This window comes from Solea senegalensis, linkage group LG12 (genome assembly GCF_019176455.1).
Source record: "Solea senegalensis isolate Sse05_10M linkage group LG12, IFAPA_SoseM_1, whole genome shotgun sequence".
In the NCBI taxonomy this organism is placed as follows: domain Eukaryota; kingdom Metazoa; phylum Chordata; class Actinopteri; order Pleuronectiformes; family Soleidae; genus Solea; species Solea senegalensis.
This window is the reverse complement of record NC_058032.1, coordinates 11,892,609-11,916,245: the sequence shown is the minus strand read 5'-3', so window position 1 is coordinate 11,916,245 and position 23,637 is coordinate 11,892,609. Positions and strand designations below refer to the sequence as shown.

The following is a 23,637-nucleotide window of genomic DNA, read 5'->3' as shown; positions in this document are numbered from 1 at the left end:
AAAATCAGGTCAAAAAAGTCATAGTTTAGTATGTGGTCCAAAATCGGTCATAAAAGTCATAGTATAGTATGTGGTCCAAAATCGGTCATAAAAGTCATAGTATAGTATGTCGTCCAAAATCTGTCAAAAAAGTCATAGTATAGTATGTCCATGACTTTTTTTGTCAGTTTGGACCACAGAATTTTTGCTCAGAATTGTGAGCCCTCAATACCATCACAGTATAGTATGTTGTTCAGAATTCTTACTTCAATCTCAGAATTCATGCTTTTTTTCTTTCTTTCAGTTTTTTTTTTTTACATGTGGCCCTCATACTCTTCCATACAAATCAGACGTCACCATGAAGAATACATACGAGACAAGACACGAGAGTTTAAAATAGCTAAATAAAACTTTAATAGGTCTAACTGCGAATGTACATAAATTGCACAGCCACATTTTTTTTTCCAACACAGGTTTCTCTGTACATTATTGTTTTTGTCACCGTCGTCAAAGGAAGCAGAATCCAGCAAATACTTTATACTTTCAACATACTTACAAAAGTATTTTCTACAAGATAATAGAAAACATACAACATCTTTTTACTTAATTTATAGCTTTATATTTTTGATTGATAATTTTTGTCAGACTGGCTGAACTGTGTTTAGTGTGAGCTCCATTTTTTCCTTTATTTTTTTTGTACTCATAAAACACAACTCGGGTAGAAAATATTAACGGAATAAATGGACTGATTTGTTGTCAAAGCATTAGAGTGTGATTTTTTTGTGAACTGCGGGTAAAAAGCAAATCTGTAACTTTCAGAAAACTTTTTAATGCAATATGTTCCTATTAAACAATGCCACTGTTGGTAATGCTAAACATACAGGTTTACTATTAGAAACAGTATGAAAAGTAACAGATTCTTGCTTTTATTGCTGCAGTTGTACAATATTCTATGACCAATTATCTGCGAGGCATGAGAAGAGTAGTGTACGATTATTTTGGCGTGATAGTTTTTGTTTCCATTCAAACGGGGGAAAGCTTTAAATAGTTCTCTTTTCTTTGATAAAATGATTTGTGATTGAGCTAAATATATATATATATATATATTTTTTTTTTAAATCCCATTTTTCAGTTTTGAACCTTTGCCACATTTTCCTTGAAACACCTGAAACAGGTCCTTTGCTAAAAATAATAAAAGTCTAATTATAAACACCAACCACTGAAAGTCAAAATGCATAGAGCTAGACTGATGAGAAATACAGGATTGTGCTTGTTAATCTCATTGAGACTGAACTCAGCTCGGCCTAAAACCTCCACGACTTCCCGAGAGTCAATCTCCGACACAATCAGGATTTTTTTCCGTATATTCTTTTTCTTTTTTTTGGCTAGTGTTAATAAACTCTAAATACAAAAAAAACCAACCCACAGCTTTAACACTGAAACGTTAAAACTGTATAGTTCTAACCGATGAGGACAGATGACATACTGAGCTATTTCATATTTACAATATCCATAGTGATACAGCAGAGTCTGAGCACGAGATACATTTACAAAAAATCTCTGTTAACTTTCGGTAAAAATAACGTGGACATTTCTATTTACACTTTCCCTGGCTGTCCAGCCTCTCTTCATACACTCAGTTATAATATGTTCACTATATACGTCTGCAGCGAGTCATTCATCATCATTATAATCATCATCATCATCATCATTTATGGCCACCTTCCAGTTGGCAACAAAAACAATCAAATAAAATGAAAAGGTGACACTGATGCAACCGTCGAAGCATGCGCAGCCTCACACTTGGATGTAAATACTCTGTTACAGGTAAGAAAATTTAATACAAAAATATACAAAATACAGATGCTGAGATGTGACAAAGCGATTAGAAGGACTGAACACCTCCCCCCTCCCGTTAAGACCAACAGTGAGTCAGCATCTTCACATTCAGAAGAACCAGGGGGACAAAAAGGAGAACGAGTCACAGTATGGATCTTCATTACCACTGAAAAAACAAAGAGCAGGTCGGGGAAAGGTTGTAACACGGGGAGGCCATTGTCACGAATGACTCACCAGTCCAGTGTATAGTATGAGTGTTGTCCGAACACACACCTCATTAGCTCTTGTGCTACTAAAGAAAGGAGACCACGACAATTATAATTATTAATCTAAAATCAGGGTTTTAAAAAAAAAAAAATCTGCGTCCACAAGAGCAGTGACGAGCACCTGGGTGGGCGGGAAAAGGAACGGATCACAGCTGCTCTGTCTCTGTCTCTCTGTGCGTACTGTGCATAAAGGGTTAAGCATCACGGATATTTTTATTTCGAGCATGAATGAGGCGGCGGTGCTGATCACTGCTCCGCGTGGTCTCCCCGCCTCCAGCGCTCGAAAAGCAAGCTACACACAACAACAAAAAAAAACAACCAACAAACCCGACATCTCACTCACCAAATAAAGGGCTGCTTTTATATTTGACATTATCAAATATAGGTTTTCATATGTACGTATACTCTATAGAAGAAAAGAATGCATACATCTATATCAAAGTTCATTAATATAGCATCACATATAATTTTTTTTTTTTTTTACATAAGTGTTCATAATACATTTACTAGTGTACAATTTATTCTTGTATCCTTTACAAATCCACAGTATACGTTTGTGCCTTTTATTTAATCGTATTTATTTGTATATATAGTTGTAGTTTTTTTGCAGAGACGGGGGGGATAAAGTCGAGGTGTGTTCCTTTACTTAAGGCCTTTCATGTACCAATAGTGTTTCACAAAGTGCACTACCAAGGGACTGGAGGGAGTAAAGGAGAGAAGGGACGCTTAGGAACACACCTAAGAAGTGAGAAGGTCAATAAAGATTGTTTTACACTAAAAAATATGTATAGATTTTTTTGTTTTAGTTCCTATTTGGTTCTTTATAAACACTCTGAAATAAAGCACTATAAAGTAATCCTCTCTACTGTTACTGTGTATAAGTGCGTCCACTTGGTCTTCAAGAGGGAGAAGAGTAAAGAAGAGGGAGGAGAGGAGAGGAGAGGAGGGTTACCGGGGCAACCGTGTCTGGTGGTCACCACTCTGTGTGGTTATGAAATGGTCTGTCCCAGGCGCTGACCGCACGCGCAACTGTTAAAATGACGGACAGCTCTTGAGTTTTCATATGTACAAGCTCCGCCTCCTCTGTGGCCCGCCGCCCTCGCCGCGAAGGCCGTCCGGTGATCTTGATTTCTTGACATTCTGTCCGCCGCGCTGCCGCAGTCAGGCTGTGACGTGACCCCCTCCCCGCAGAGCGACCGTGTCCAAAGAGTGGAAATGTCCTCTAAAAATACTGTCTGTCTGCTTTTAAAAACACACACACACACACACACACTCTCACACAGCCTCTCTTTCAAACAGGCATGCATCCACGCATGCACATAGATGCCGCCCCCCCGCTGTGAATAACTGTACACTCGCAGGCGCCCGGCGCTCGGTTTGGCTCAGCAGTTGCTGCTGTTCCTGAACTCTCCGTTCTCAGTGATCTGCAGTTTGGTGGGGTTGGTGGGGGAGATGCCGTTGCGGCTCTGCATGCTGTAGCGCTCCTTCAGCTGGGTCAGAGCGCTCATCAGGCGGGCGTTGGCTGCGTCCAGCGAGGCTATGCGCTTCTCCTGCCAACACGAGCACAGTCACACAAACACAGTTAGAGACAAATGCTTTTTTTTTTTTTTTTACTTACAGTGAGTGACCCCGGTCATCGGTCACATAATGCATGATACTACAGACAGACAGCTATTGACAGGCGCGCTCTCTCATCTGTTACTGTGGGTTGAAGTCAACACAGAGACAATCTTTTGCGAGATTGCGACCCGGTCCGGTGGTGGTGGCGGCGGAGGCAGAGGCCCTGCCATGCTCCACTGGCATTACTGTATTTCTGTTTGTATGTGCTAGTGTGCCGCGACCAGGGCGTTGTACACTACCAGTGAAGGGTCTTGTACCATAAGGGCTTTGTGCAATCAACCCATGCACCTTAAAACCATGTGCAATATTACGAGCATCTTGGAAACGGGAGATCCGCAATAACACTCGCACTTTAGCATTAAACGATCTTTAGCACTTTTATGCTGGGCACTGTGGCACTTTATCACCCCAAAAATGCACTTTAACTACCCTGGCTTGTCATAAGTAACATGTTTTCTGGTCTTTGCTGCTGTCAGTGTTCATACATTTTGTCTCCCGTCTTATTTGTTGTTGTCTTTGTTATTTTTATGTTCCTGCCAAGGGACTGAAGATGGAAAATTAGCCACTGGCTATAATCTGTGTAGTAATTATGCCTGGTGCATATTTTAGATAAATAAATAAATAACTCTAAGATAAAAATGTACTTTTGTCGTGTCAATGTTTTTTGTATACTATATTGTATGTATAATTTTTCTGTGCAGCAACAGTCAAATAAAGCTGTGTAGAGCATAACTGGAGGTTAGTGTGATGTTTTTTTTTAACTTGATCCCAGCATCTTTTAAATCTCAGTCTGTGCATATCAGACAGGAACATTAAATGTAACATAAGGAATGAAAAGTTTATCAGGAGACGAGTCATTCCTGAACTCTGCCATAGTTTTCAAGCAGCCGCTAGATCAGGGGGTCTCAAAGTGTGAGCATCACGTCTGGCCAGCAGGGGGCCCAGTCATGAAATGTCCCAAACTTTTCAGTAGGGGTGGGTGATATTATCTTAAAATTAGATTAGAATTAGAATTAAAATAAAAAATAAAAAATAAAAATATTAGTAGTGGTAGTAAAATATGATGGATATTTTGTAGAATTTCAAAATAAAAGTGTCATATTGAACAATATATAGTTCACAAGGGTTAGGGAGTATCAATGACTAAAAATTAACTTATTAAACTTAAAAAAAATGAAATTATAACTTGACATTAAGTGGCGAGTTTGAGACTTTTGCTCTAGATTACAACAGCAAAATAGAATTCCTGAAATGATGGCACCTAGTGCGCTACGAAGCCTACGTAAATTTTACACGTACAATAAATTTCAAAAAATAGAAAAACAAATCAACAGTATTTGAGGTGTTATTTCTCTAAGATGAATCATCTCTGTTTATTCATCGTATTCATAACGGTTTTGTTGAGCGATCAATTTCCGAATTATTTTCCAAACTCTATGTAACATCTGTTACAACAAAGACTAAAATCCTTGATGGTGACAGTCGTTCCCACACAATCGTTGCTCTGCTGCTTGTTTGAGATTCAGACTTAATTTAATCAAATTGCTCTGAGATGAATAACAAGCGCTATGGATAATACATGCGTTACAAACAGACAGACACTCGATGAGAATCGTGTCAAAGTACGTTTGATGAGAGAGAGTCGGAGGAAGCTGAAGAATTCCGCTTGGTCAGTCAAGCCTGTCGGCGCCAGCGCTGAGACGGCTATGAATTAAACATCTCTCTGCGTTTCGGTGACCCTTTTGTTTCCTCGAGCAGAAGACGCAAGTGACAGCTCATACAAATTTGAAACACAGAGACAAAGTATCAACAAAAACCATCTGCAACCCGCACTGACGGGCGTTTGAACCGTCCTGTCAGCCAGAGTGACGCAGGAGGACGAACTGACCTGTGCGTCGATGATCTTCTGTTTGGAGTCCACCACCGCCTGCATGTCTGAATGGTCCTTCTTTAGCTCCTCCTCCACTGACATTAACCTAGAAGTGAAAATATCACATTTTATATTCACATTTTTATTTTATTTTGACCTTTTTTCTGTTTACTGCGTGCTCTGCCACGGAAGCTCTTTCCGTAGCAAAGAGCAAACGCACAGGGAAACCAAATGGCACAACAAGACAACAATTCCCATGATGCCACGTTGCTTCCTGATGTCATCAAACTAGGTATTATGTGGTTGTTTTGATTGAGACGAGCCTTGCAGCAGCAATGACAGACTCTGCATTAAAGGGAGGCAGAAAACTTGGCATCAATATAAATGCAAACAAGTGCAAGAAATCGGAAAAAGGTCTCTCCAGCTTCTATATTTTCACTGCACTGGAAAAACACTGGTGAAAATAGCAGACGAGAGAACGAATGTGTGGACGGATGAGGGAACAAGAGTCCTGGCCTTAGTGCAAGAAACATATCCTTCTACAATATAGGCATTAGAGGGTTGTTTGTTCTGACTTTTAACCACTCAGACCTTAAGTCATCAAATTCAACTATGTTGATTAGAGTTTACATGTTGTCCCAGTGAGTGCATGGATTGGATCCTGTGACCCCTTATGTGGAGGATAAAGTGGTATGGAGGATGGATGGATAGATGGATTTATTTATATAAGGGGAAACTACCTAAAGTCACTTTATACTGGAAAATATAATGTCACCTAATGTTAGATAATCATGTTTGCTAGTTTCAGTCAGGAAGATAAACATTTGATTGTTTTGTCTCCTGAACATAGGACAGTTTATAGTATCAGTAGTATCAGTATCTCAATATTTGCTTAACAGCAGTGAATGGAAATACATATGAACGTGTATTTTCTATGACAGAATTTTAGATCAAAATTAGTGACACATTTGAATGGAAAATTAGCCAGTGTTTCAAAGTCGTGACAGAGCACACGCTTCCTCCAAACTTCTTCCCTTACCGACTGATGATGCTCTTCATCTGAAGGTCCTTGTCGTCCTGCTGCCTACGCAGTCGCTCCTCCGACTCCTCCAGCCTGGCCTGGTACTCCATCAGCACTTTCTGCGCTTGCTCGTCCTGACCCTTGAGACGGGCCTCGTACTCCTCCAGCTTCTGCACCGACGCCCGCAGCTTCTCCTGCAGCACTGCGATCTCCTGCTGGTACTGATTAAAGAAGCAGTGGGGATGGTGGGGGGGGGAGGGGGGAGGGATGTGGGAGAGAAAAATCATCAGCATCATGATAATCATCGCCGTTGTCAACCCTATCAGCGGGCGCCCCTTCGTCATTACCACAGCTGACAAGAACAAAGAAGAGAATCTCTTACTCTTGATCATCTCCGCCTAGAATTGAGAGAGAGACTGTCTTACTGTAGGATATCGAACGCTTCATTTGCGAGCAGTTTGCCATCAGAGCACTTTCAGACTCATATCCTGTATCGATGCACGGCCAAACTGTTGTTACCAGTGATGTGCAGGTAGAAGAGAAAAGGAAGCTTAGAGAGAAGAGAAAGGCCCAGATGAGCAGAGAGAGGAGGGATGGATGCAGTGAGATTGGAGTGCAGTCTGTAAATGAATCTCTCCCTGACCTCTCGCTGGACTTCCGCGTTGCTCGTGAGGAAGTGTTTTTAAAACGAGGAGGAGAAAGGAACGAAGCACTCAAATCTCTCCTGGACACAAAAACACACGTCTTGTAATAGTTATGGAAATAGTAAAGGGAGCTGTGTGTGGAGCTACACGACGCTGCTCGCAACTGATGTTTACCATGTTTACACTTTCAGTTAAGCAGTAACTTACAAAGCAACATTAAATGTAAACTCACCATTAGCTGAGGATAGGGGTGATGTCTTTAAGTAATGGAACATTTTAGAGCCTTAATTGACTAAATAAAAATGTAAGAAGTTTTTACAATGAATCCTCAGAGGGACATGCATCACACTGACGTCGATTAAAGTAAAATGATATTTCAGTCAAGAATTAGGTGGTTTTGTCTTCATTGAATATTTGTAAACAGTTTGACTGATGAATTATTACAATATTAGGTGTACTACATTAAAATATACATAAACTTAATACATAATACAATATACTTAAACTGCAGGTTTCCCTGCATGCAGTTTGATTCATTATTCATTTTTTGCGTGTTAAATGCATGTTTTTTCCAGTGTTGACATTATCAAATACTCATATTGGTCCTCAGTATCAGCGATCAACAAAGACCTTTAAGTAAATCTGACAAAAAAAAACTAGTATTAAAGCTTATTTGAAATTATGATGAAACTGAAATTAAAACGCTCCCTATAGCCGTGTAAGCGTTGACATTTTAATCAATAGCCATATTGTAAATGGCATTTTCAGACAATGACGCACAAAATTAAAAGTAAACCAGCTGATCAGCGGAATATCGTAAATCCGAGCACGTTCCAGACAATCAAAGCATTCCCGAACAATCGGATTCACTCAGCACTGATGCTGCTGGGATCGTTTATCTCTCGCTGTCACCTTCTGCGTGTTTACCCACAGCTCCGCTCCCCTCTGCCCGCGAGGAACAGTGACCTCTCGTAGGTCTTTCTTTTTCATTTCTACCGTTGGCTTTCTTTCCTTTTCTTTAATAACACTCCGCTCTTGTCACCGGGACTCATGAGAACGAAGAACATGGACTGCGTCTGTAACTGCCTTTGTCCTGCACCTCGGTCCCTGCCCTGCTCTCCTTCAAATGCACAATGTGCCGTGTGTTGCCACTGTCTGTATTCTAGATCTTCATCTACCTATCTATCCTCTGACGCCAGAGGAAATCATACATCTGAAGGTCGTTTGCTGTTTAAAAAGCTAAACGTATGTATTTTTTTAAGCTGAATTCAATCTGCTGCATTGTGACGTAACACAGCGCACAGACGTCTAAAAACATGAGTGTAAATCTGAGCTTAGCATTAAAATATTCACCCAACTATTTGATCCAAAATGTTTTCCTTTTTTATGAAACATGGGAGTTAGACTTCAGCGTGGGAGGAATAAACACTGGAAATCATACGCACAACTCCTTTATTTCCCAACGTAATTCAATCAAAAATCTAATTGAGACTAAGAAATTGACCAACATGTACACCAAACAGTACAAGATCATCACAGTTGTGACGTAAATGGTCTTCAAAATTCAATTTTAAATGTAAAGAATAACTTTAATATGCAGTACGATGACAGGCTGAACACTTATGAAGATAAATTACTGCTACAGTAGGAAAATATGACAATATAATATCTCGCTTAATAAAGGTTAAACGTCCAATTAATTGTATTTACTGTCATACAGTAACCATCCTCGATCCTCTTTATTTATTTTTTGTTATCTCAACGTATCAATCCGCTGCTTGGATGGAAACATTGAAAAAAACAAAGCGTTTTTGTGTTGATTTGGGTTCATATTTGCACTGCGGTGAAACTTGACGTGTTCGAGGGGGGAATTCAAATTCCTGTGTGGCTTCATTGGTTATCGACTGCGAAACATATTCAGTGTTTTATGGAAATGAATGTGAAAGTTTGGGACATGCATTGTTAAAAGTGCATGCGCTGTTAGCTGCAGCCTGCGTCTGAGCTGCTGTTTTCCCAGTCCTTGTTGCTGCTCTGCTATTTTAAGGTGGCCGCGGCTTCTTTGGTAAGACCCAAGTTATTGCCTTCTTTGGTTGCTCTCCCTGCCAGGGCTGCTGGCTTCCATAAAGCTTGAGCTATGTTAGGATGACAGGTTTGTATTCATTACCAATAAGGAAAGGAGGGGGAGAAAGGAAGGGGAGTGGGAGCCCACGTGGCAGCCAATCAAAGCATGGAAGCGAAAGCTGAGGGTGAATGTTTGTAACGGTTGCTGAGAAGAGAAGGGAGGGAAACGCAGGCACAGGAAGCAGCGAGACGCTTCTCTCTGTCTCTGTTTTTCCCACATTATAGCAGATCGGCGACCGCACACAGGCTCAAACACGTCTGTGTGGATGTGCGGCATGTGCATACAGACGCACACACACACACACAAACATACACACAAACTTGTCTTTAGTGGGGTGGAGGTGAAGGAGTTTTCACAGGAAAAGGCTAAAAAACATGAGCTTCAGGAAGATGCTGCTCATCTTTAGAGTTAAAAAATAACATGCGACATGTAAGGACTACTGAGCTCAACCCATAGACTGTACATAAGAAATGGCCATAGTCTTCTTGTTTGAAGTAGCAATTAGCCACCAGGGGGCGACTACCCCAAAAAACTAATTTGAATTAAAGTCTGTGGAAAAATGTTCCATTCTCACTTGATTTATAACGTCACTAGATCACTAGAGCCAGGTCTTCTTCAATAGAACGTGAAATTCTCATTGAGATTAGGGCTGAACCATATTTGAATAAATATCGAATTGATTATTTTTGACAGGAATTGCGATGTGTTTTGCGATATCAGAGGGAATGGTCGTTTTTACATCATTCTCACTTTCATTCAAAAAAACTAATTTCAAATGATTACAGTGTGACATTTGTGCAGATCTGTGAGAAACAGAGACGTTCCCTTCAGTCTGTAGAATAAAATGTGTGTAGATTGACAATTATTCATCTACAATTGCACCTCCTGCGATTTCGATAAAATGACGATTAACTGTTCAACCCTAATTTAGATGAAAATAGACAATTGAGAGGAGAACATCTGACGGGACACCAGTGTGACTGACAGCTTGTGTCGTCCAACAGCAGCAGTCTGGCTGAGAATGTTCGCCTTTTTAAAAACTAACGTCAAATTGCAAATCTTGAGGCTTCACAATAAGAGTTACGCCCACTTTCAATATACAGTCTGAAGGTCAAAGCACATTGGTTTTTTACTCTAAAGAGATCCACAAATTATTAAGGGACTTTTTTCTCTCTCTGCTGCCTTTTTGCCACGTATACTTTGTAGACTTCCTCTTTGAAAGGACAGAAATTAGTTGAGAATTTGGACTTTTCTGGATCAACGTGATTGATTCTGGCCTGTTGTTTGGTTGATTTAAAAACAACACAGGGCTTTGAGAAATTGTAACAATTCCCAGACACAATTCTCCGTAAATTCATGCGCTAAATGATTGATTGAAAAAGGAATCACACAGATTAACTGTGCTGCTCCAGGTCCTAATGGTGATATTTAATCCTGCCCTCTATATTTAGCCTCACCATTATGTTGCCCCGTTATAACTGCTTTCTGCCATTATTGCTATTGCTATGACTCTCCTGCAGCTGACAGCCACAGCTCGGTGCTGGCTATGAAAATGGCAAAAACAACATCGCAGATAAACAGCTTCATCACTGAGGAACCATTTTCCAGAAATGCTGGCGATATTACAGGGTCATACGCCGTGCAATGTACCCTACTAACCTCAATTTTATGTCATAACTGCTCATATTAACAAGGCAAACCATATGGGCAGGTGTTCCTCTGTTTGTTTCTAATAAACCTCTGGGTTAAGAAGACGGAAAGGTCAAAGTGGGAATAAACACAGCAGATAATTGAGCGCGTTCTAGAGATGGAGGGAGCTAATGAGAGGTAAAGAAGGGAAAGACAGGTCATTACAGAGCTGCGGCTCAAGGCTGAGGTGGTTTGTGAAAAAAGGAGGCGCTAGCAAAAAGGACAAAGGTTGGATGAGGAGGTCCGTTACCTTGTCCACCCGATTCAGATCCTCTCTGTTTCTCAGTGACTCAGGCTCCATCAGCTCATGGTCTAAATAGTGCACATTCATATTCAATAGCCAGGCTGCTGTGCGGTCCAGCGCACTTGGGTTCACAGGGGAGGGGGCCTAGTGAAACCAACACAATACACACACACACACACACATACACGTACATGAGGTGAGTGCAGGTGACAGGGGAGGGGTGGGGGGCAGAGGGAGGAGGAGGAGGGAGGGAGGGAGGGGGGCAGTTTGCAGCAACAACAGAAACAGAAACCAACAGAAATAAGCTTGAAATGCACCAACTCCTCTGGACCGAAAGCAGCAGGTAGAATGGATACACACACCTGTCCTCAAGCCCACACATGCACCGTAGCACACACACACACACACACACACACACACACTGCAGCACAGATTTACACACCTGTGTGTGTGTGTGTGTGTGTGTGCGCACCTACACCGCCACCGTTATACTCATAGGAAGGAACGAAGGAAGGAAAGGGGAAATACTGAGTAATTAAATGAATGGACCGAAACCAGCCTGGAGGCAGAGGCTGAGACGGTGGAGGTGGGTGTGTTTCGATCTGATGGGCGGATGAGCACAGATGGGGATGTTAATACCGATTTGCATTGGAGGGTGAAATATCTGAATGTTAATGACTGTAAACAGACAAAATAGGCTCAAAGTGAGCCTGCACGTGAGAATGTGAACAAAACTTTACAAAGTTGTTGCCTTATTAAATGTCGTCTATATCACCCATGAACCATCCGTATAAACTGAGACGGGGGTCAACGCTACAGAGGTCGCCTAACCCGAACCCTAACCCCACCATGGTTTTACAGTAGCCCACAATGGACAAACTAAATATCCCTTGAGTTTTGCTGCTAACTGAAGACTACAAAGTTCCTCCAACACACCTGGAAGGGAAGGGTGAGGTGAGGTGTATTTTACCACATTGAAAAAGCCCTGCACTGAACAATGGCTGTAACAATTATCTGATGAATTGAATTATTCTTGTAAATGACTCTTCAATTATTAAGCAACACTTTGCGGTTTGGAAACAGCGATCTTGATTTTCTGATGAACCGAAACTAATCAATTCATTGAGAACATCAACAAAAGATGAATCAATAAGGGAAATAAGCAGCTCGACATTCAATATACAAATGAAATGAAGGTGTGGTGTTCCGCTCTGTGACAGCTTCACGGGGAGTAAAGCCAGGAAATATGTTTCAGATGCAAGATGTCACCAAGGGAACCACTGACCAGATCTTTTTCTTCTATAAATTACAACCTCGAGTTTTAACCTGTCAATAACAGACACAGACTTCCACCACGACTACACACAACATATATCAATACATGTTTCCATGAAACACATACTGGTGTAAGTCTGGTTAATAAAACGCTAAGTGTGCTTCCGACGCCCCTTATTAATCTCGGCCCATTTAATTTGACCAGTAAAACAGTGGTGCAGCGATGAGCTGCCTGTATGCAAATTACCGTCATTACACGCACAATGACTGCAGTTCATTAAGGCACAATGTGTGGAAGTGCCTGCGCCGAGTTCACCCACGCGGGCCCCTGCTCAACATGCGATGAGACAAATGGGCACTTTGTAACAGCAACACTCTCTACCACTGTAATCTCAGGTGATAGACGAAGACAGCTGGAGTTACGGTGCAGTGCCGCGAAATAAGTCTTTGGCTTTTGTTGTTGGAGGAAAGTTTTTTTAATGAACATCGATAATAATTTGTCAGTCTCTCTTTAAGATAGAACCAGAAAATACGAGGAATGCGTAGACTAAAATAATAATAATAATAATAATAATAATAAACAAAGTGGCTTCTGGTGTTTAGTGTGACCTCCCTTGGCACTTCTAGGGAGACTGTCTTGAAGCTTTCTTATAGTTTGTTTCTTTAGATTGAGGATTTCTTTCTCTTGATCCCACACTGCCTCTATCACCGTTCAGGTCTGGACTCTGTCAAGGTCAGTCAGTCTATCTATAACTGTCAGTGTTTTATCACCTGTTTTATTTTCTAAATGTGATTTCTTATGACGTGCTTGCGATCAGCGTCACGCTGGAGAATAAAATCATCGCCAGTTTTTCCAGAGTGAAAGGCAGACCGGCTGAACTTTCTCGCTAATGCAAAATGATCATTTTATTTCTGTGATCTTTGGCTGTGTGAAAGAAATGATGCGATTGAAATGTGGTTTTATATATCAGCAAGCTCTGATGAGTTCAACTTGCACACCTTTGTCACTGGTGCCATTTTTAACATGAATTACTAAGACAAACAAAGGCATTGCCAATAAGTTGTCACTTTCTTAAATATCACATACGTATTTCCTGCATTTTCTAGTTGTACCCTAATAATGAAATTGAGAAGCAATTGTATATAAGTATTAGAGCATTGCCAAAACAACAACTCTAATAGTAGACCTTTGTAACTGTATGCTAAACATGTGTAGGCCTCAGTCGATGACCAGTGTGAACCTCGTACCTGTTTGTGCTGAGCCCTCTGTTTGGTCTCAGGACTGTCACCTTTGGAGGAAGACGACTGCTGTCGTAACCGAGCGCCACTGCCGGGCCAGTCAGGGGATGACGTGATCATGCTGCCAGAGGAAGGTCGGGGGTAAGGTCCACTGTTGAGCAGATTCGGGGGTGTGCGGCCTCGGGTAATGCTCTGAGGTGGCGGTTGGTCTATCCTCCTCTGTGGACCGGCGCTGTTCTGTCTGGGGACGGTGGGCTGGTGCTGTGTCTCAGTGAGGGACAGCTGTCGGCGGTTATACTCCCCTGGACGCCTGGTGTACTCGTCTCCGCTGCTGCCCCCACCTCCGCCTACTCCTCCACCACTGTGGTTCAGGAAGGTGTGTTTCCCCATCGCTGGTGCCTCCTCGTTGTTGCTATGGGAACTGACAGAACTATGGCACTCTGAGCCCGAGTCGTTCATTCCACGAGGGGAGACGGGCAGGCAGGCCGCCATCTGGTAGACTGGATTCTGGAAGGAAAGGGGGGCAAGTAGTTGGGCGGGTCGACCTGGTGTACTTTCTGCGCCTGGTGTGGATGGGGTCTGGCCTTGCCTCCTCAGGGTGGGACCCCCAAGGATGTTGCCTTGTGGGACTCTGGCCGACCAGCCCCCACCCGAGCCTGGCCCTTCACCCAAGGTGTCTGAGGTGCCAGGACTTGGGCCACCTTCCAGACTGCGTGGGTCCTGGAGGTCAACCATGGACAGACTCTTGCTGCCATTGGCCATGCCAAGGTCTGGCTCGTTGGTCTCTGAGTAGCTTGAGCTGCGTGCTGGGGAGGGCTGGATCCCTGAGCTCCGTGTCACAAAGAATATGTCCTTGTTTTCCGGGGTGGGGGAGGGTAACCGGGTGAAGTCAACCAAGCTGAAAGAGATGGAGAGAAAGTAAATCTGGTATTCATATAAAAATCTCTTCAGTAGTCAAAACGAATTTGTTTGTGCCTTCATCAAGTTACAAAGTTGTCTTCTGAAAGTGAATGAAAATGAGCATTTATGTGTGTTTACGTCCACTGAAAACATTTTAATTTAGTTCACAGAGATAAGCAGAAAGGGTTGCAAAATCCAAAAAATCTGGGTCGCCACACAGGAAAGGATAAGAAGGCACGACTTGATGATGAAAATAAAGAGCAACAGTGGCTGTTGATTCTGTTATTGTAGTAATATTTGCCTCTTGCACTAGGTGGAGGGCTGTTATAAATGAATGACATTTCAGTCTTATGATTTAAAAGTGACAGTTGAGGGGAAACCCACCACTACGCTACCTACTGGAACCTGATCTCGGCCATTGAATGATGTGGCAGTCTGTGCTGCTGCTCATCCCGAGAGGCTGCGGATGCCTTGGACCAGCAGAATTCATCCTCTATCTCACCAGTAGCACTAATTTAACCGCCTTTCCTGATTGTCGAGGCAGTATAAGAAGTTAAGAAGTCATATTTGCGGATCTTGTAATGATTCATCGTATTTGTGTGGAATTCCCTCAGAGGCTACTGCACATGCACTAGCATTTGGTGTGGCCAGTAGGGGGAGCTACTGACCGCGGGGAGTTACCTACCTATAGACATAATCCGAGATCGTGCACCCTGCTTGTTGAAATGCGCTGCACGTGTTATACGGTGAAGATACTGACGAGGTTAGAACTGACTTCATTGAGGTGTGTTCACCGAGGTTCATGTTTCTGCCAGTAAGGGCGATGCTATTAGCATCGTAGCAGGAAAATGTTATTCAGCAGACGAGGAAGGATGCAGCGAACTGATGATGATGATGATGTTTTTTTTATTGCGGTGCTGTGATTAAAGGAAAGAAATCAAGGTCATCTTCATTCCCTATTTACCAAAATGCATGATGTTGTCAGATGTATTTTATGTGTTAGTCACACCATGCTCATCTCCTCCTCTCCTCCTCTCCTCCGCTCCGTGTCCTCCCTCCTCTCACTTCTTTTTAACCTCCCTAATGCACCATCTCTGCCCATTTCTCCCTCTTGGCACCGTCTCCTCTTCCTTTTTTTTTATTACTTTTCATGTCACTGGTTAGTGAATGATGGACAGTGAGGTGAAAATGGTGACCTGGGCTCATTTGACTGCTATATAACTGTTGAGTAAAACAGCACACACACTCACACTGACACACACAGGTCAATACATGGTCAAACACTTCCCGCGATTAAGTAAAGCAGGTCAGCTCTGACATCAGGTCACGCAGGGCCATTACCTAATTAGTTCTATTGATTCTGGGCCCCTGATGAGAATAATGATGTCAGCTGTCTGACTCTCTTCCTGTTGTCTCATCTGCCTCATGATATACACACACTATGCTCTCATCTGCATAGCGGAGACGATGAAGTAAACAAACAGAGGTGGTGAAGTTCTGACTGTGGCGTGGACTCACCAGACAAACACTCAGCACAAGTGGGCTGGTGGTCTGACTTTGAAGAACAATAGACAACGAGATTTACTGGCAGCAGATGTTTTACAAATGGGCAAGCTCGTCCAAGATTTCCAAGTTTATGTCTTTTGGAGACGAATGGCCAAATATAAATCTTCACACCCATTTTTCAAAGTGGTTCTGGCGATAAAAGGACATTTTAAGGACTTCATTCTTTTCAACAGCCGAACAAAGGACTAATATTTTTGCAAGGTTTATTTATGTGGACTTTAAAACCTTGAACTTTCGGAGTTTAAACGATATAAATGACCTTACATTCATAGTTTGCACGACTGCAATCCTGTTGCCGGTGTCGTTCAGCAGCTGCGGTACTAATTCAGAGGCATTTTCAAGGTCTGTTGCCATCTAAACTGCTGATTTACACATGGAAATAAACCTTTTCAGTCAGGACACGAGCAAAATAATGAGTTTAAAGGTTTGAGATCCCCAGAATGAATCTGACTGATGTTTTCAATGGCTCTGAAACCCCTTATCTTTCAGAAAATGCATCGTCGGTATAAATGTATAAATTCTGTTTTCCTGACTATGTCTTACCCTGAGAGGTCATTGTCTATGACCATCTTCTGCAGACCCGTGGAGATGCTGCAGCTTGCCTCAGCAGGAGGCGAGCTCATATGCTCTGATGACTGTCCAGGTGTCATCTGGACACTTGAGGGGTTAGACAGAGCTGTGTTCACTTCCCGCAGGATCCGGGGCAGCGGACCCAGCTTGGAGGCGCCACACTGAAAACAGAGACACAGTTCAGTTTTGAGCTTAATTAAATATTATTCTGGTCCACTTTAGTTGCAGTATTTATTGGACTTGATGCAAGTGTTACTCGATTGAATTTGACGTCTGTATGTTTTTTTGTAGAAGTTACTTTCCCCGTGCTGTGCAACTCTCTTGGAAAACACACTAAATAAATAATAAAGCAGGCGAGCACGTCTGACTGACTGGCATATCAACCAGACTTGTGAATTATGGAAAGATAAAGTTTCAGATGAGTGTACTCCTCAGGAAAAAAAAAAACTTTCAGTCTTTTATCTAATGATTACCAGCTTTTCATCTGCTTCTTTGAAAATCCATTAATGTGCTTCACCCAGCCTCTAAGGCTCCACAGTGTTTTCTGGAGCACTGTTTATATAACAGCAGTAATACATTATTAACCTCATGTAAGATAAACATCGTAATTATGAACTCTAGAACATATTATTGTCCCTACAGTACATCGTTATATAGCACTGATAGAAATCAATGCATTACAATAAGCTATACACTGAATAATGTGCATATGAATTACTACTCTTAAAAGGTCAAGTGTGTAAGATTTAGTGATCCACATCAGGGAACTCGTTCCAGTACCTGGTCCATCTGAGACACCACCTCTGAGAGGAGGGAGTGCAGAGTGGACAGTTCCCTGCCGAGGTCGATGTATCCCTCAAAGCCTGCCGTGTTTGAGATTGTCTCTGGGTTTGAGATTTCGAGCAAGAAGCGCTGCATGTTTGTCCACTCGTGCTCCAGGAACTGGTTCATGAAGGACATGTACTCCTCCTTGTTACCAAATCTGGTGAGAGTGGAAATATTAAAAAGAAATAACATTTAGTAACATCCTATAATCCTTCAGTAGAAATGTAGGCGTGCGTGCACGGTCCTGCAAACTCACTTGGTGAAGTTGGCCAGGTTTTGGGTGACTTTAGCGATGAGCGTGAGCGTGCGTGCCGTGCGGTCGTCGGGATATTCCTGCATCAGGTTGAAAAGCGACGGCGACATGATGGCAGGACAGAGAAACCGCAGGAACAAAGACGCGCTGATCAAGCGCTCGCTGATGTCCGGTCGGCCGCGGTTACTGCATTCCTGCCGCCATGACGCGAAGACCTCTTTCAGTTCTCTGGGAAATACACTGTTAAGAGTAAAGGACACAGGTTTGTTTAAAAAAATATGTTTGAGAGGAAAATAGAGTGTGGCAAAAATTGAACTTTAACACAGTTAAAGCAAATTTAAAAACATATGTATTTTATTTAACAGCTTTTTCATAGTTAAAGCACAAACCACATTTCTGTTTGAAACATATGAAACACAGCTTGAATGGGAGACTTAATGTGATGAATGTCATTCCTAACAGGCTACAACTAACTAACTTTCAAAACATTCAATAATGAAACACTTTAATCTTTTAAAGGCTGTAAATAAAACTGAAATCAATGTTGTGCAGAGACCTGTTCCAAGGGCACACATTTGGTCACATAACTATGAATAATAAACCTGTGTTGATGATAAAGTGTCTTTGGTGCTCTCACTTCACTGAGGGTTAAAGTCATTTTTCATATTAAATGTAAACATTCTTTAATCCTTCAAGAATTCTCTAAAAGTAGATTCTACACTGATGCAGAACACAGCCACCATTACTTCTCTGAGAGATGATTCAAAAGTAAATAAAAAGTAACATTCCGTATTGCTTTATGACTCAGAACAGACATTTTCTTCATTCGATCGTTTGAATTTACTGTGAACATTTAACAGTGTTCCCGATTACTTCTCATTTTATTTGTCGGCGGCAGCGACAGCACGGCTCACACTGCACTGATTGCAATTACACCGCACAGGTCTGTCTATGCCGCACATGACAGTGTGGTACTGAATACTCAATGTTATCCATTCTCACAGATGTTCGTCATCTACCACCCACTGGATTTGTTCTCAACTCCAGCTTGGTTATATATATTTTTTTTTCTTTCATTTCAGCCACTTTCCCATCACTCCATTCTAAGTAGTGAAGTACTTGGTGAATATGGCTCATTCTTCATTTTTAGGCTCCTTTTAAAAGCACACACATTGTATAATTGTACACTCCAAACTGTTCCCTTTAGCAACGCAATCGAGCATGAAGTACATTAACATTATGTATAGACATAAGTATGACAACTGTGTGTGTTATTTTAATTTACCAGTATGAGTTGATGATTTTGCAGAAGGCCAGCTCACAGCACATCTTCAGGTTACTCTGGTGTTCCGGTAGGTCTCCTGATGAACATTTGGACGGATCCACCTCACAGTTCTCATCTGACTCATACAGAGCCTTGATGAACTCACCTGATACAAAAGAGAACGAGACGTAAGAAATTCAGGAGCATGCAAGGGTTTGTCCGTCCATTTTCTACCGCTTTATCGTCCACATGAAGGTCGCGGCATTGAGCTGTGCCAGTCTGACGGTTCGCCAGTTCATCACAGGGACGCATAGAGACAAACAACCATTCATTCTCACACTCACGGTCAATTTAGAGTGTCCAATTTACCTAATTCCCATATTGCATGTTTTTGGACTGTGGGAGGAAACCAGAGAAACCGGAGAAAACACACACACACACACACACAGGGAGAACATACAAAAGATAAATATCATCATGTATCTGAGGCACACGAACGGCACAGAAAACAGAAGAGTGATACTTCTAATTTTGTTTGTGTTCATGATTTGAAGCAGCTTGAGTTCCATTTCACATGAGATGGAACAAAGGAAGAATATCAAACGCATTGGGAACATTGTTAAATAATGTCTTTGTGACTTTAGCGAGGCCAAAATACAAACTATTTTTCAGAGCAGATCGCTCTTTGAAAAGCCTTTTCTGTTACCTCCATTCAGGTAAGAAAGAAAAGAAAAGAAAAGACAGACCTCAACTGCTGCAGTCTGAGTAAGTGAACAACCTCTAAGAAGGAGCCAGTCTTAAGTTTATTATTCCACTATAATCAATAACATTGGAATGGGGAACAGCAGTGTCTTTTGTCCCGAGTGGTCGATAGATAAGCTTGGCTGTCCTTGTGTTGCCCCGGTCACAATTTCAATAGTTTTAGCCAAATGTCAAACAACAGAAATGCCACCAAAAACAGTGATGCATAATTCACCAACCCTCAATGTTTATCTGCTGAGTGGCACACGCAGCATTTCTACTTTAAAAGGTGCACGGCCACACACACACACACACACACACACACACACACACACGAGCGCAGACCGGAGCATTAATATTAGCAGCATACAGGTGGTGAATGCCAGGAAGGATGTGTGGCGTTTGGAGATTAAAGTACTGCTGTGTACATTTCTGACTCAGGCGGAGGGAGGGGGAGGTGGAAACAGCGTACGGTGCATACAGAGTGCTTATTGTTAGCACTGAAGAGAGACAAACACGCTTCATCTAACCTTGGACTAACTCTGTACAAGAGCGCGAGGTCAAATAATCTGCTTATAATAGTTTTTTTTTAACAAATCTGAGCCTTTGTGCACCAGGACGTTTTGTAATAACACATTTCAGACCTGTCGCTTCCATCAGATACACATGCAACTGATACAAATGTGCGACGTTGATGCGCTGACAATATTCAAATAATATATTTAATATATAATTATATAATATATATAATATTTGCAAAACAAACGTGAGTCGTCTGAGTTTAAGGCCCTGAACCTTCAGTGTTGGCTGTACAAAGAACTTTTTGTTCTTAATCAGTAAAATGAGTGGGCAACAGCTTATCACGAACCATCACTCCATGAAGTGATTTATTTTTTGTCTAATTTTGCTCACTCACGTCATGACCGATTTGAATAAAGTGGCAAAATTCCACCTCCAAATTATTCACAATTTGTGCCATTTCTTTGTTTGGCTGTTGCTGTGTGAGGACCTTTGGTTTGTCACAGAGAATAAACCATATTTCGACATTACTTTTTGAACAGAAATATTTCTCCATTTAGCAGGTGAAATGAGAAGCCTCTGAAACCAAAACCCTGACGACGAAGAGTAATCACTGGAGATTCTTTCAAGGAGAGGTCTTCTACTACTACGCAACTACATTCAGTTTACTGATGCCGCAGGTAACCAAACATTAGCCAGAGTCTGGGGATAAACCAGCTCAGAGGTCACGGAGAACACCGATGAAAAGATACGTCGGAAACAAAGGCGGACAAATAAGCAGGGTTGTTGTTTTCTTGCCCCGCAGCTTGCGGGAGATTGATAGACACACAAACATGGAGGCACACACAAGGCCATATTTACAAGATTGACACGCACGCACACACACACACACAAAAAGTATTGTTTAGATTTGTTCCAAATCGATGCTCGACTCACCGAGGGCGTCCTGCAGGTACTTCTGTCCAACCAGTTTGAGGTATTCCTCTATGGCCTTTGTGGCCAGTGTGTTCTCTCTGAAAATAAGGTGCTCGTTCTCCCCGCAGCGGTCCACCTCAGACATCATCAAGTCTGTGAGAAAGTCCTGCAGAGCAAACAGAGACAAGCACAAAGAGTCAACTTCAAGTCCTGCAATCCCATGTGATTATTCTACAAGTGAGTTTCTAGAAATGTAAAGTAAAGTCGGTGGAAACATGCAAAATAGTGATTTATTTGAATGACCATGATTTTTATGTGTCCTTGAGAGAAAGACGGTCGGAAATCAGACTTGTTGTTGATAAGGTTTAATCTGGTTTTATTCTGTTTTGTTGGCAACAACATTTTATTATTGCATGCATTAAAAAAGAACAGGAATAAAGTGCCCCTTACGCTGACTATGTTAGCATTATTAGAGCCCTATTGTTTTTGCTAAAAAAATATGATTCATTTTCCTCTCCTTCCAAAGGAAACACATTTTCCACGACATAAATATGCACAAAAACTCAAAATTTGTGAAGACACATACATAACACTATTTTGTTTAGAATTCATCATCATCATCTACCGCTTTATCCTCCACCAGAGGGTCACAGGGGGTGCTGTGCCAATCTCAGCTACATCGGGTGATAGGCGAGGTACACCCTGGACAGTTCGCCAGTCCATCGCAGGGCCACACACAGCTAGAGACAAACAGCCATTCACTCTTATGGTCAATTTAGAGTGTCCAATTTACCTAATCCCCACATTGCATGTTTTTGACTGTGGGAGGAAGCCGGAGAACCCGGAGAGAACCCACACGCACACACGGGGAGAACATGCAAACTCCATGCAGAAAGGCCCTTGTTCCAACCGGGGCTCGAACTCGGGTCTTCTCGCTGCAAGGCGAGAGTGCTAACCACTACACCACAGTGTGGCTGTCTTCTATTTGCACACACAACAATCAGTGATGGTGAATCTAACTTCTACATTAACCCATTCATAATACACACCAGTTGTGGACTCACAGACTGGACACAGGAGCAGTGGGCAGCACATATGCACATGTAAAGCATGATGCCAGATACTGAACCTTGCTCAGGGGCAGCAACCGTCCAGCAAACCCTCAAGTTACAAGCCCTATTCCCTCCCTCTTGGTCACTGCATATCACCACCCAGTGGGCACAGGAAGTAACAGAAGATTCCTTTGGGCTTCTTGTAATTGGGTGGTGTGATGGGACATGCATTGGTGCTTGCAGCCCTAGTTCAAATTATATAGGACTAATAAAAGATGCACATTTGCACCTGTGAAAACACTATATGTTGATTTTAAAATTTGAATTCTGTACCGATATTCGTTCTGTGTCGATTACTTTTACTGACATTCTGCCGACAGTTTGTCGACACGTCTCTTTCCCCTAAGTGGTAAACATGTTCGAGTCAGAAACTCCAGATATGTCAGAGTCTGACAGACACCGCTTTGTTCCTCACCTAATCACCCCCGCTGCCCTCTGTGCGCTTCCTACTGAAATCAGCCCTGTCACCAGACTGTGCACCTGCTCCCCATCACAAACCACATTACACTCCTCCTCAGCATCTATTCGCTCACATTTTTTCTTGCCTCTCTCTCTCTCTCTTTTTCTTTTTCAAGTTAATCCCTTTGGCGTGAGCTATTTGTAAAGACTTAACTTGGCTGAGCCTGACTTTTTAGCGCTTACACGTCTTTTTTGTCGAGCTGTTTAAAAAGGATTGATATTAAATAACTTTAAATTGCAGCTAAATGACAGAGTGGGTCAACAGAATCTGTGTGTGTGTGTAAACTATCATTAACTATTGAAGTTAATACAAACGGCCCAAATGTAAATGATAACGCGTGTGAAAACTCTTAAGCTCCAGACAGCAACCAAACAGTAAAGATGGATGTGTGCCAGGGAGCCAAAACAATGAACTGAAAATGGTTCCTCGAAGGAATAAATAGCATCTTGTGATGAATCTGTGAGTTAAGGGGCTTGCTATATCCCAAAATAAAATAAAACCTCAATTGTACCTCAATAATCATGTTTGGCAGTTAGTGACCAGTCAGTCTACAGCGCCTAATGTGTGCATTACAGTGTGCGACACCACTCACCAGCCAATTTATTAGGTACACCTGTTCAACTACACATTATTGCAAATATCAGCCAATCACATGGGAGCACCTCAGTGCATTCAGGCATGTACACATGATCAACCTGAGCTGC

General features: G+C 42.1%; 1 protein-coding gene across 1 annotated transcript; it reads right to left on the bottom strand.

Moving 5' to 3' along the window:
- Nucleotides 1-3,416: 3,416 nt before the first annotated feature.
- LOC122778784 (disabled homolog 2-interacting protein-like) lies at nucleotides 3,417-22,782 on the bottom strand. Its single transcript, XM_044040882.1, has 11 exons — nucleotides 22,747-22,782; nucleotides 21,383-21,527; nucleotides 19,208-19,352; nucleotides 17,926-18,162; nucleotides 17,625-17,826; nucleotides 16,818-17,005; nucleotides 13,818-14,706; nucleotides 11,301-11,438; nucleotides 6,614-6,816; nucleotides 5,593-5,680; nucleotides 3,417-3,634 (listed from the first exon to the last, which is right to left on the bottom strand). Exons 1-11 carry the CDS (start codon nucleotides 22,780-22,782, stop codon nucleotides 3,467-3,469), a joined length of 2,439 nt encoding a protein of 812 aa, XP_043896817.1. The 3' UTR covers nucleotides 3,417-3,466.
- Nucleotides 22,783-23,637: the final 855 nt, after the last annotated feature.